Consider the following 12,955-nt stretch of genomic DNA (forward strand, 5'->3'; position numbering starts at 1 on the left):
GCGCACCAATATAATGAACCGGCAGCATATAGTAATCTATAAATTGCTGTGTTCTTTGCTCAGTCTGCCTGCTTAAACTGAAATTGAAATATGAGGGAAAACAAAGACCAAATATGCAAAAGAATCAGAAAATTATTTATTTTGGCATTGTCAATAAAACATTACATGTCGAAAATAAACTAACCAGTCAGCAAAAATCTTAGCAAAATAAAGTACACCCCTATGGTATTTATGAGGAAGAGGGTACCAATAAAACCTTATAATGTTCATTGAAAACTAACTTAAAAAAAAGAAGCATTCTACTTAACAATTGTATTTCTAGCTTTTGACATCACAAATATCTGTAAACTAAAATACTGTTTGTTTTTTTCATCTAAATCAGAAAGTCGAAAGGTATAGTTGATACAACATTACTGCACAGTTGCTAACATTCAGTAGACAATGTAACACGTCTGAAACCCGCTGTCAGCTTTTATTTGTTGAAGTTTAAACAAACTCCATATTGGTGCACAAAGTTGACCTGTTTTACAAAACAGAAAGAAAAGACTCATCATTACTAATGCTGCCACAAGAGTCAGACCCCTGGCCACTGCTGCAGTATTATTAACCCAAGTAAAAGTGAGTTAGAAATGCACCACAGTTACAGCATAGCAACTAAAGTAACATTGAAGCTAAATACAGCTGCTTCCTTGAAGACAAAACAAGAAATAGAAAGAATCAGCGCAACACGCTATACTACTATAAATCATCCTTCTTGTTCACTCTGCTAGGTATCAGCAAAGCCCACAAAACAACTTGGTGACTTTTACACCAAAATGTCAGAAGTTCTTGTTTATTTGTGCTGCTGAAGAGGCGGCCGGGCCTCCTTGCTACATATTCACCACATGTAGTAGCTACGTGTAGTATCAACAGGAGACGGCTTCCCCTCTGTGCTGCCATCTTTGTCTTTCTCTCCGTCAGCCTCCCACAGGTTGATGAGTGGCGGGTAAAGCTCATTGAGAGGGATGGAGGAAGTTTTAAGCATGTATTTCTTCAAGGAATGGTGATAATTCTTTCTCTTCCATCTGCGGGCCGTGTAGATGCCGACAGTAGCCAGACTGAGGAAGGCTAGCGCGGTAGCCATGACTGCTAGCACGGCAGCGCTCGGGTGCTGGTCTGACAGGTTCAGGGCAAAGGTCGCGCTACGGGTTGTGACATTCACGCAAGACTTGTGTGTCTGCAGGTGGACGTTGGAGACTGTGAGGCATACCTCATACTCTGTGGCAGGCTGAAGATGAGTGAGGTTGTATTCATGAACATCCACAGGTACACGAGCCGTATACGTGATGTGCGGGTTGTCGATCTTCATGGTGGCTGAGGCCCATTTGATATTAGAGGACATGACATTGGAGTTGACTTTCCAAGAGACAAGGATGGAGTGGGACTCTGTCTGTTTCACATAAATTCTCATCACCTGAGCACTGTCAAGCAGGGTTCCATTCACTCGAATTGAGGCAACCCGTGTGTCAGCCCCTTCTATGTTCTGGGCCACACAGGTGTAATGTCCCGAGTCTTCCACCTGTACATGGGACAGCCACAGAGTCCCCTCGCTGCTCAGGTGGTAGTGCTCTGACACAGTGTCCATGGTGATTTTGTTTCCAAGAGGGGTCACCCAGTAGATCTCAGGCTCTGGCTCGGCCATGGCCCGACAGTCCAGACTGACGCTCATCCCAAGATTTAGATTGAGGTGGCCGGGGAAGGTGTCATGACATATCAGTGGGATGCACTGCTCGGAGTTCTCTAGCAATCTTAGCTCTCGAACACGCTGGCCCCTGAGTTCTGGCGGGGAGGTGCAAAGCATGGCCAAGGGCTCCATAAAGCGTACAGAGGTCTTATTGGAACTCATCCACTGAATGACACAGTCACATCGCAAGGGATTGCTGTGCAGACTGATCTCCCGCAGGTTTGGCAAGGCCTCTACCGAATGCTGGTAAAGAGCAGTGAGGGCGTTGTTGTTGAGCATCAAGCTCTCCAGGGAAGGCATGTCCCTGAAGGCCAGGCGGTGGACATAAGACAGCTTGGGGTTGTTTGTGGCCTCTAACTTGGTCAGTTCTGGTAGGTTGTCCAGAGCATAGCGATCAATAGACACTAACTCCATCATGTTGTTGATTCCCAACTCTTTTAGATGAAGCATGTTTCGGAAGTCTCCTTCCTGGATTTTGTGAACTGGGTTTTTGTTTAAATCCAAAAATTTCAAATTGGGGACTTTCTCGAGTGCCAATTGAGGGATTCTGACCAGTTTGTTGTCGTAGAAAGATATACTCTCCAGGTTGTCCAAGCCTACAAATGCATTTGGAGGAACATCAATAAGATCCATGCCAGCCAGGACCAAACTCCTCAAACTTCCAAGGGGCTTGAAGTTCATGTCCAAAAGGCCAATGACTGGGTTTTCTCCAATCATGAGGATCTCAAGGTGAGGAGTTTCTAAAAACCAGCGACTGTCAATGACGTGAAGCTTATTGGAGTTTAGGTGCAGGCGCAACAGATTGCGCAGACCGGCAAATGCCCGAGAGGAGATGGAGTTTATGAGGTTATGGTTTATGTAGAGCTCCTGCAAGCTAGAAAGATTTCCCAGGCAGTTGTCGTGAAGCTGGCTGATCTGGTTCTCTTCCAGGTGCAAGGTGGTAAGATGGTTCATGCTTTTGAGGCCTACAGCTTCCACAGAGCTGAAGTTGTTCTGGGACAGGTCCAACTCTGTCAGGTTTTGCAGGGCCTCCAGCTCGCCCCCAGTGTGAGAGATGGCATTGCTTTGGAGCAGTAACACCTGAGTGTCTATTGAAAGGTTGATAGGGATGCGTGTCAGCCTCAGGTCATTGCAGTCCACAGTTGTCGCCTCCTTGTAGGTTGACTGAGGGGTAAACCAAGGTCGGATCTCACATACGCACAAATGAGGACAGTCCGTGGCGTGTGCAGGCAACTGAGAGGCTAGAACTAAGGCCGTGCACAGCCGCAGTAGAGGAGGCCAAGGCAGGCGGCCAAGCGTCATGTTGTCTGCTCTCTTTTCAAACAACGCTTAGATGAGAGGCAGTCGTCGAAGTAAAGGCTTGAAAGGAATGTTCAGCATTAGTCTCCTCTGTGGCCAGCAATCCTCATGAATGCCTTCTTCCAATGCAGAATAAACTCTCCTCACGAACATCTGCTCTCAACCTCTGATGATTTCCTTTTCTCGTCTCAAGAGGGGAAACCTAAAGAAGACAAATACGGAAGAACATTGGAGAACTGCAATAAAACTGAGATTAACACGAGAAGAATTTTATCATAATTCAACTAAGACAGATAACAATTGGTCGAGTTAGTAAACAACACAGCGAGTGCACTTTCGGGAAATGGGAGTGATCCTTTACTTACGGGACACAGTTTTAACCACTTGTCCGTGGCTGCCGCGACACAAAAAAAAAAACAATCAGCAAAACGTTATGAATAAGATAACTCTATTTGGCGGTTGAATTTACATTCCTTCTGTTACTAAGACCGATGCCAAATAGGGATTCATCAACATATTCAAAAGTTATTTGACAGCTACGTGTCTCAGAGGATGAGGTTTTCAATGTATTTATTTATTTTTTCACAGCGGACTTTAGCGAGATTACCTGTTATTTTTTTTCCGTGTGGTTTAGATTATGTGCATAACAGCCTAGTGTCAGAGATCCACTTGAGTGTGTGTGTGTGTGTGTCTGCGCACGCGTGCATGTGTGTGATAGGCACAGTCAGCAGCAATGGCTGTGAGCCCATTACACAACCGGCTTAATAAACACAAAATGTGTGCTCTTCACTGCTAATCACTTTCTGCTCATGATGCAGGCTCATGACAGAAAGTCATAAAAATGTGAAGCGTAAACATTTTTGAGATATCAGTGCTGTGCTTTGGGCACAGCCTCCTAATCCGCGCTTGGCATGACGAGACGAAACAAATTTGAACAGTAAAAGAAGCATAGACTGCCCAGCCACAAGTAATCAATTGAGATTTCAGATCCAATTTAAGAACTATATTAAAAAATGATAATACTCCTTTTGTTTTCAGAGCGGTATCAATTTGTGATATATATTTGTTTTTGCCATTGTAGTTTGTGGTAGTGTACACAGCATTACAAATATCGTCGCTGTCCTGTGAAAAACACGTATGTCCATTTTTTTCAATTTTCTTATTTTTACGTGAATGCTGTTTCTACGTTATAAACATCACATGAACGTTGAAATGATTTCTTTTTCCAAAATTGGACACAAGTGGTTTTCACAGGACAGCGACGATATAAAGAGGCGTGTCTAATATTTTGATCGTGTATGTGGCTCAGACTGTCTTAGTTAGCCTAATATTGCTGTAGTACACTACCACAAACTAGTATAATATGCATAACCTTTGATTATGTCCATCTAAAATGAGTAGTTACAGTATACTGGTTCAGATGGTGCAGATTTATCTTATGAAGTTTGCACAAATTTTCACAAGCAGACAGTAACAAAGGGACAATTACGTGATTGTACTTTGTATTTGTGTTGACCCACTGAGCTTCAATTACTACTACATTGAACAGCCAAATCATGTTTCTCATCTTCTACAAAATGTATACAATTCAATAAAGCATACTGGAATTTACGCTTCCTTTGGAAACTGCACGAGAATTCTAAGAGCTTCTTTTGCACAGACAAAACTCCATAAGCTTCAATACGATGCATTGTGTTTCCTATACGGTGTATGGATGACAATAGATTGGACCCTTAGTAAGCGCTATGATCTTTCTGCAACAACATGACATCACTGCTTCTCTATGCATAATTTCTTCTGGTCATAAAAAGTCCAAGAAGACGGTAGCGGTAAAGTGTTCGATTTTAACGGCCAATTCACTACTTTATTCAAGTTACCACCGATTTGTGCGCTACCCTCGTCAACATGCATCTGCCACCAATTAAAACTGCTTCTGGTTAACACAAAGTTCAACATTGAAGGAGCTGCAGCAATTTCTGGCAAGTACTGGCCGTTTAGTACATGTAACAACAATCTCCCATCTTCATATGTCTGGGCAATTTGGTTGGGTGGTAAGACGAAAGCCTTCAGAGAAAAAAAAACGACAGTTGCAATCTCCCAAACACATGTAAGAAAATGTATTTTGGTCTGATGAAACGAAGGTAGGCGTTTTTGGACACCATACCTACAGTGACGTATGGTAGTGTATAGCATCGCACTTTGGGTCTATTTTCCTTCACCTGGAACTAGGGCCTCAGTCAAGGTGGAGGGAATTATGAACAGTTCCAAATACCAGTCAGTGTTTGCAAAAATATAAACTTCAGCGTTATGCTAGAAAGCAAAAGAATGTCAAAAGAAAAAAAGCTTGCTAAGGGTCTGAACTTTATTTAAGGTAAATCAGAGTTTGAATGCAATTGGTTAATTGTGAACACTGCTAAAGCTCCAATTTTAAGAGGGTGTAAACACACCTGCAACAACTTTATCTCAATTGTATTTATTTCAGTTGCTATACAATAATAATAACGATAATAATAATATCACAAAAATATGGCATTTGAACTGGGGTGTGCACACTTTTTATATCTACTGTGCATGCGTGCCCCCCCCCCCCCCCCCCCCACACACACACACTGTCGGTGGTGACAGATGTTTTCAGGGAAATACCTTTGACAACTTCCTGTACACCTTCACATCGAACAATAAGCGGTGGACATAATGGCGCTTTTAAAGGCTTAAGAGACAGATATTTCCCTCAGGAGTTGAGAGGCTAAAGCTTGAACATTGCCGCTTAGTCACAAGGTGGACATAAAAACGAAACAAAGTCATAATTCTGCTGTTACTGCTGGATGCGTCAATGAGTAATGTTCGTTCATAAATTCCGTGGCTCACTGTGTGCAGAGTAGCGCTTGCAGTAGTATCAGCTCGAGCGCAGCACATACAGTAGTTTGTCTTTATATAAACAGTATGTATAGATGTATATCTGTTTTGCAATATATATGTATCCATACATATTTACAATCCGCTGTATATATGCACGTGTAGATGTGTATATACGTACATTCATGAATATATATTGGGAGAGAGATGTTGATATGTAGAGACCAAATAATAACTTTGTGTTCAACTGAAAATGCTGATTCATAATGAATAAGTCAATTTGTGGGTAAATTGAGATTCCAGTATACTGTATAGGATCTTTGTGTAATTTATCAGAACAGATTCTGTTTGTTTTCACTATTACTGTAAGATCACCTGCTTTGTATAGCTAGCATGTCTCTACAAATGACTCATTCGGTCTCAAACATATCCGACTTACAAATACAGTACCGGCAGCTTTTCTGGACATCCTTATTAGATTATGACTGAGGATGTCAAGTGAATACATTTCAACTTCACTTTAATTACCCAGTAGGTTCTTCAACCTAATTCATTCCGGTGCTTGCCTGGTGTTATGATGTATCTTGGCGTAACTGCAATCGTATCTCTTTCGCAGTGTGTGTGTGCTGCTCAGGTATGAAATTCAAGGAGATAGTCAGAATAATTGTTGTTGTCATGCTGAGGTCATGAATCTCTGACACCTGGAGTCAGGTTTTTGGCAGGCTGGCAGCGTTGTGGGTGTCTGCATCCATTCCTCCCTCCTTCCGTCCCTCACCCCCTTCCTTCGTCTCTCTCTTTTTCTCTCTCTCTCTCTCTCTCTCTCTGTGCTGCGTTGACCTTGTTGATCCAAGGAAGCACTGCTGGGCACATTTGGTCCATTTCACTGATGGTCTGCTTCATAATCACTGCAGCACTTTCATACCTAATGGGAGTCCTGGCCATTACACCGCAGGAAGTGAAAATAAATGAAGGTATGGAGTTGGTTCACCCTTTGGTGTTATAGCAGCTTCCACTCATCTGGAAAGACTTTTTAACATGTTGTTGGAGTGTTTCTTTGGAAATGTGTGTCCATTCGTTAAAAAAGAGCATTTGTGAGGTCACACAAAACATATACAAACATGCCGTGTGGCCTTTACTCTGTGCATTGCTGGAACAGAAAAGGCCCTTCCCCAAATGTTTACAAATTTGTAAGCAGAGACAAATTAAGATTCAGGAGAACCTATATTACGTTAATTGTAATAATTAGGGGTGCGCATCTCTCCACAAAAGACAATTCGATATGGTGTTCGATATGTTAAGTGTGAAACCATTCAAGGGCGGTTCGATTTGAAAGTGGAACGGTTGAACGATTCGGTTCGGTTGGACTCAGTGAGATTACGCTTCGATTCGATATAGTATGGCTCAGTTCGATAGTGTATGATGCAATTACTTTTACTTGTTTACTGTAAATGCGGCAATTCCTTCTAAGCTATATCCCTCCGATAAAAGACGATTCGATAAGTATCTTGATACATTTCAAAGGGGAACAATTCGATTCGGTTCAATTCGATGTACTCGTACCTTTTAAATCCAAAAACGTTTTTTTCGGTTCAAACCGTTTTTTGTTACACCCCTAGTAATAATGCATTTGTCCATATATTGTACCATCAGAGCAAGCATCAACCTACCACCTCTCTGAAGTTACTAAATAATTCATAAACTCATTCAGTATAGTTGATGTCTCACACCTCAATCCATTCACATTTTAGCACAATAGCATAATTACGTGTTACTGGATGCCAATAAAAATCAATTTGATGCGACAAACATTCTTTCATGTGCAATGTGAGGAACAAAAGAAAATATCCACGTTTGTCTCATGACCTGACAAGAATATCAATGGGGGGGAGATGTGGGAACCAAAAGGATGATTTCTCCTAGAGTGAAGCCTGATATAGCAAAAGGCTGTAAGAATGGCTTTGGTGGAATAACACCTTTGTGAACTCTTGTTCTGAGAGAAGAGAGAGATTAGGTCTGAGATTAATTCCCTCACTGCCTACACAGCAGCATCTGTATCCCGAGAAGCCATTATTAAATCTGCAGGCTGAAGCAGCAGGCAGATGTGGCATTGTGAAGCCAATACTGTCTACCTAGTTGCATGCATTAGTTGGTTTTTTTTGGGTTTTTTAGTATACCGCAATCTATGACTGAATCATTTTTGCCTCACACTCTAGGACATGCACACAGTCCCAAACCAACACAAATAGGCAACAAAATCCTGCAACAGCTTGACATTATCCAACTGACTGTTTGAATTGAAGGCTCCAGAAGGAGGGATTTATTCTCTTTGCTTAGCCAATCCTTATGAGTTTTTAATCCAAGCACCCATTCACATATATAACACGCACAAATCTAACTACGCGGCGCCTCTTCAGTTACTGATATTAACCACGTCATAAAACAGCCTAATGCAATTGTGGGGATGTAATATAATGAGGCTGCTCTGATTCTTGCCACATACAGCATGTAATGTATAAATGCAATAGTAAGTTATTCAGAATTTTCCAAAACAGGTTTCACCGACCGCCACTCACAGCTTTTTGTGACGTTCATTCGGTCATCGATTCGTATTTGTAGAAGCAGATTTTGCGTTATGTGGAATCTCCCAGACATGATGGAACACTGCATCCCTTTTCATGGGAGGTACTGCTTCCCCTGATTCTGAGCAGCCTTTCCACTGGCCACCAAATATAAACAGCCTTTTCTGGATCAGCAGCCACACACAGGCACACTAACATGCCGTCACCATGGCAACGCCTATGCCACCATCGCGTGTGTTTCATAACCAAATGAGCCATTAGTGCTCGAATGTGGGCCAAATGGATTTGCCAACGAGTATGTTAATGAGAACGGTAACGTAACACAAACATATTTGACTGACAATCGATGAAGGCATAAACATAGCCGTTTTCAGGGTGGTTTCGCTCCAGAGTCATGGCCGAAGTGAGCCGCGCCGCCCGATGTTTTCACTATTCGGTCTCTGCTCTAGCCGCCCGGAGAGACATCCTAGTGGTGCTCTATTAGTATGCAAGAGTTTCACTTCACATCACACAGGGCTTTGGTGCAGCTGCTGATGGCAGAGCTGCAGAGCTGAGCAGGAGATATAGATGCATGTCCTCTGAGTCCGAAAGGAGGGAGCGGGATGCGCAGCTCTGCTGAAGCGGGAAGGTCATAGGGGAGGACAGTTGGACCAATGTGAAAATATCATGCCATGAAATTCAAGGGGAGTACTCTGGCAACGGCCGTATGTGTTTCACATGCCTTTAAAATTAAGCTCCAGCATGTATGTATTTGCACAATTCGCACAGCCATCTTTGAGCCAGAATAAATCCTAGGTCAAAGTGTTTTTATTTACTTCATTCTTTACCTCTTCCTCATTTTTTTTTTTTTTTGCCAGATTAAATGGAACATCATCGTGAAGGGGCAAAACATATTTCTCTATTAAGATCATGTGTTCAGCAGGTTTTCTTCTTTGTTGACTTTGGCAACAAAACCTCACAGTGTTTCACCACTTTCGTTCCTTCAGATCAATCCCAATAAAAGTGCAGTTAGGCGCAATGGCCCAACACAAATACACGCCAACACACAAACACCAAGATGTTCCCTTGTTACCCCCAGATGTTAGTAACTGAGCGCATAGACATTGTGATAACTGGATAAAGCCGCCCGCCCCCTATCATCGGCCCTTGGGCGGTGACATGTGGGTCTCCTCTAGACAAAGCAAACACCACAAAGTTGTGGGGTTATATTCGACAGTGTCGAGTGTATTAAAAAAATATATCACGTTTCTCTTGTTTCAGTTACAAAATAACCACTGAGTTTGTCATCCACTTTTTGTGCTGTTATTGGTTTTAGTAACAGGTGTAATGCAGCTAATGAAACAATGGAGCACTTGACAAAGGTGATCCCCAAACAATGCACACCCCTAAGTGTCTGCACACTCCTCAGTATTCATCACTCACATCTGCCAAAATCTGGAGCCAAGCCACAGTCTGTTCTCATGGGCATGCAAATGGTTTTGATGGTCAGCATAGTTGCTGGTCAACTGTTTCAGCGCCACTCTGACACTGCAGTTTGTGCATTGTTGTTGTAATCACAGTCAAGTCATATTGTCAAGAATGTAGACATCAAGAATCAGGCACATTATTGGATGACTTAATTCGTTCAAGTTGCGCCAGTGAATAAACAGTCAGAAGGTTGAAATAACAGTGCACTTGCACGTTCTTTGTTTTGCTCCCTCTGAGCACAAAGCGTCATAGCAATCATATCTACGCATAATGTCCTTGAAAATGTTTTATGGACTTTTCACCCAGTGCTCATGTTGTAGCAGATGACTTCATACATTATAACAACCGTACAGTATTTTTATCTTCACGCTATTTGATGACGTGTTTGTGCCAAATAGCCTAGCTTTGCGTTGGTGCCACTATGAAATTATTTATTTTTATGTGCAGCGTCCATGCGCTACACGAGGACCACCTAAGACGCCTTGTGAAAAATGTATCATTTTTCCGTGTATTAACAAAATACAGTAATAAAAAAATGAATAACTTTGTCTAAGGTTTACCTGTTACCTTCGATCTGCGGAGTGTCATAGCGAACATTTCTGAGCAGAAATACGCGCATTGGACTCACCTACGAAGCGCTGAGAAGAACGATGTTAGTTTATTCGACCCATGCAGCATCTGCAGCTCCTCGATACGGATGCTGGTGGCGACTCGATGCACAAATTTTCAGCAAGTTTTAAAAGCGGAAATCGGCGCAATAGATCCTCCGTAAAGCGAGATTGCAGGGACGAGCATCTGCTTGCTGCAGGTCAGCCGCACTGAGACGCGTCTGACACCGACACCGGCACCAGTGCAGCCTCACCATCTGCTCTCTTCCCGACACCATGGGAACACAAAGTCCCTCCCTATACCCGTCCGAGCATGAGAATTTATTTAGGGAGGGTAAGCGGAGCCACCAGCTAGAGGAGCCAATACAGTTACATGGAGTACCTGTCAACCCCCGGGGTGTACTGATATTACGGAAGTGGGAATTTGCCCTTACATAGCTGTGTATAATCTTACACCTTTTCGAATGGTTGCTGTCACGTGAACGGAAATCAACAATGTACGGCGTATACATGTCTGAAAAGGTGCTTCCACCTGTACAAATTTCGACGAAAAGTACAACTTGACAGGTGTTCATCTGTCGCTTTGTGGAGAAGAATAACACAGATTTAATAACAATATTTTCAACACAACTTGGTCTTCTTTGTGGCTCATAGAAGGAACTTAATTGCACTTTGGTGCAAAACCAAAATGTAAATGTCGCTTTGTTTTATATTGCTAAGTTTTGTGAATAAATTCGCACATTGGCTACTACACATATAAATAATAAAGGTGCTTCCATCAATCCATACCACCTGTGCTCATTAGAGTCAGCTGGAGCCTATTCTTGCTGATTATGGGTGAGAAGCATGACACACCCTGGACTGGTCGCCAGCCAATCACAGAACACATAAAGGCAAACGTTCAAATTCACACATATGGACATTTATGCATTAGTCAGTCTTCAATTAACCTAACATGCATGTTTTTTTTTATGTGGAAGTAAGCTGGACTGCCCAGAGAAAACCCACACAGGACTGCTGTCATTTTTTCTTGTCTCCTTGAAAAAAAAGAAAAAAGAAAAAAAAGCTGTTTGAGGAGGTGGAAAAGTCAATATAGCGTAAAGGTGGCTAAGTTGGCAAAACCGCAGAAGTCGTAGCTCTTTCTGGCCACCTCACTTGTACCAATGTCCATACGTTTGTACATAAAATAAAAGTACAACTTTCAAAATAAACGCACCACATTTTCACATGTGGCTCCCTGGCTGTACTTTGACCTTACCTATAGCAAATCCGAAGATCTTCCACGTCTGCTCAAATGTATTAGTCCGTGGCAGTAAACAGGTTGATTCAACTTGACGAATATAAACATACACGGCGGTGAATATGTTAATAACTGGCTATTTACCTTTTTGCATTTTTTTTTTATTGGATCCTATTAGATTATTCAGGTCTACAAAATGTGTTCCTGCTTGTGGGTGTGACTCCTGCCTCTCTTTCGGCAATGCTTGTTGCATTAAGGTGACAGTTATCAGCTGTAAGTGCTGTGGGCAGTGTAATTTCTGTGGTGTTCAATGTCAATGGACGAATAAAACAGGCCGGCCTACATAATATGACAGCGAACAGATTTTTGGCCAGATAAGACAAGATTTGAGAGCGCTTGCACCCTCAAACAGAAAGCATGAGAGAGAAATGTCTTTTTCTTTTGGAGCCGTCACTTGTTTGGCTTCTTCCTCCTCTGCTTCCTCATCTCTAAGGGGAGCAGAGAAATGACAGCGTTTTATCATTTACTGTCTGAGCTGCAGCTTTGGGAGCAAACCGACTGCTGTTTTCATCCACAGTGCAGCCAGAGAAGAAAGACGGGGAGTTGAGGCTGAACCGAACAAGTGGCATGTGCAAGTTTCTTGGACTTGTTTCCTAAAATTACATAAAGACACATTGTTGTTTGCATTGGTTTTAAACTGCCATGACATCCCATGGGTGAACTTAAAGACAGCCTGAATAAATGGGCGGTTAAGCACAAAGATGCAGATGCAGCGATAAAGTTGAGACACTGACCTTTAAAGTACTGCTGTCATCAAAATAGAGGAAATATCTTTCTCTTAACTGCAATGCTTCTTATCAGTCAAGTTCAGATTGAAAACATCAATCAGCGTCTTTTCCCTCCTTGTATCCCTCATCAGTGATCTCAGAATTGTTTTCTTCTTTTTAAAGAGCAGCTGCTCACATGCAGGCTCCAAAGTTTCACTTATGTCAGGATCAGGTTCATATGTACAATGTACTGTACCCTATATTTCACCCCCAAAATAGGAGACGTAAAGCATAAGGCCAGTGATCCGTAATTTGCAGACCCAAAGTCAGGAGGACGGGTTTTGAATACCCGTGGCAACATCTCTGACTAGAGTTGCATGTTGAGGACTGGTGGGCACTGTACTACTCTTTCCTCC

General features: G+C 42.4%; 1 protein-coding gene across 1 annotated transcript; it reads right to left on the reverse strand.

Annotated features, from left to right (window-relative positions):
- Positions 1 to 112: 112 nt before the first annotated feature.
- Positions 113 to 10,934, reverse strand: LOC147142242 (leucine-rich repeat neuronal protein 1-like). Its single transcript, XM_086041694.1, has 2 exons — positions 10,553 to 10,934; positions 113 to 3,224 (listed from the first exon to the last, which is right to left on the reverse strand). Exon 2 carries the CDS (start codon positions 3,023 to 3,025, stop codon positions 878 to 880), a length of 2,148 nt encoding a protein of 715 aa, XP_085897820.1. The 5' UTR covers positions 3,026 to 3,224; positions 10,553 to 10,934; the 3' UTR covers positions 113 to 877.
- Positions 10,935 to 12,955: the final 2,021 nt, after the last annotated feature.

The sequence above is a fragment of the Filicampus tigris genome, chromosome 9, assembly GCF_054856515.1.
Source record: "Filicampus tigris isolate MCC_2025a chromosome 9, RoL_Ftig_1.0, whole genome shotgun sequence".
Classification (NCBI taxonomy): Eukaryota; Metazoa; Chordata; class Actinopteri; order Syngnathiformes; family Syngnathidae; genus Filicampus; species Filicampus tigris.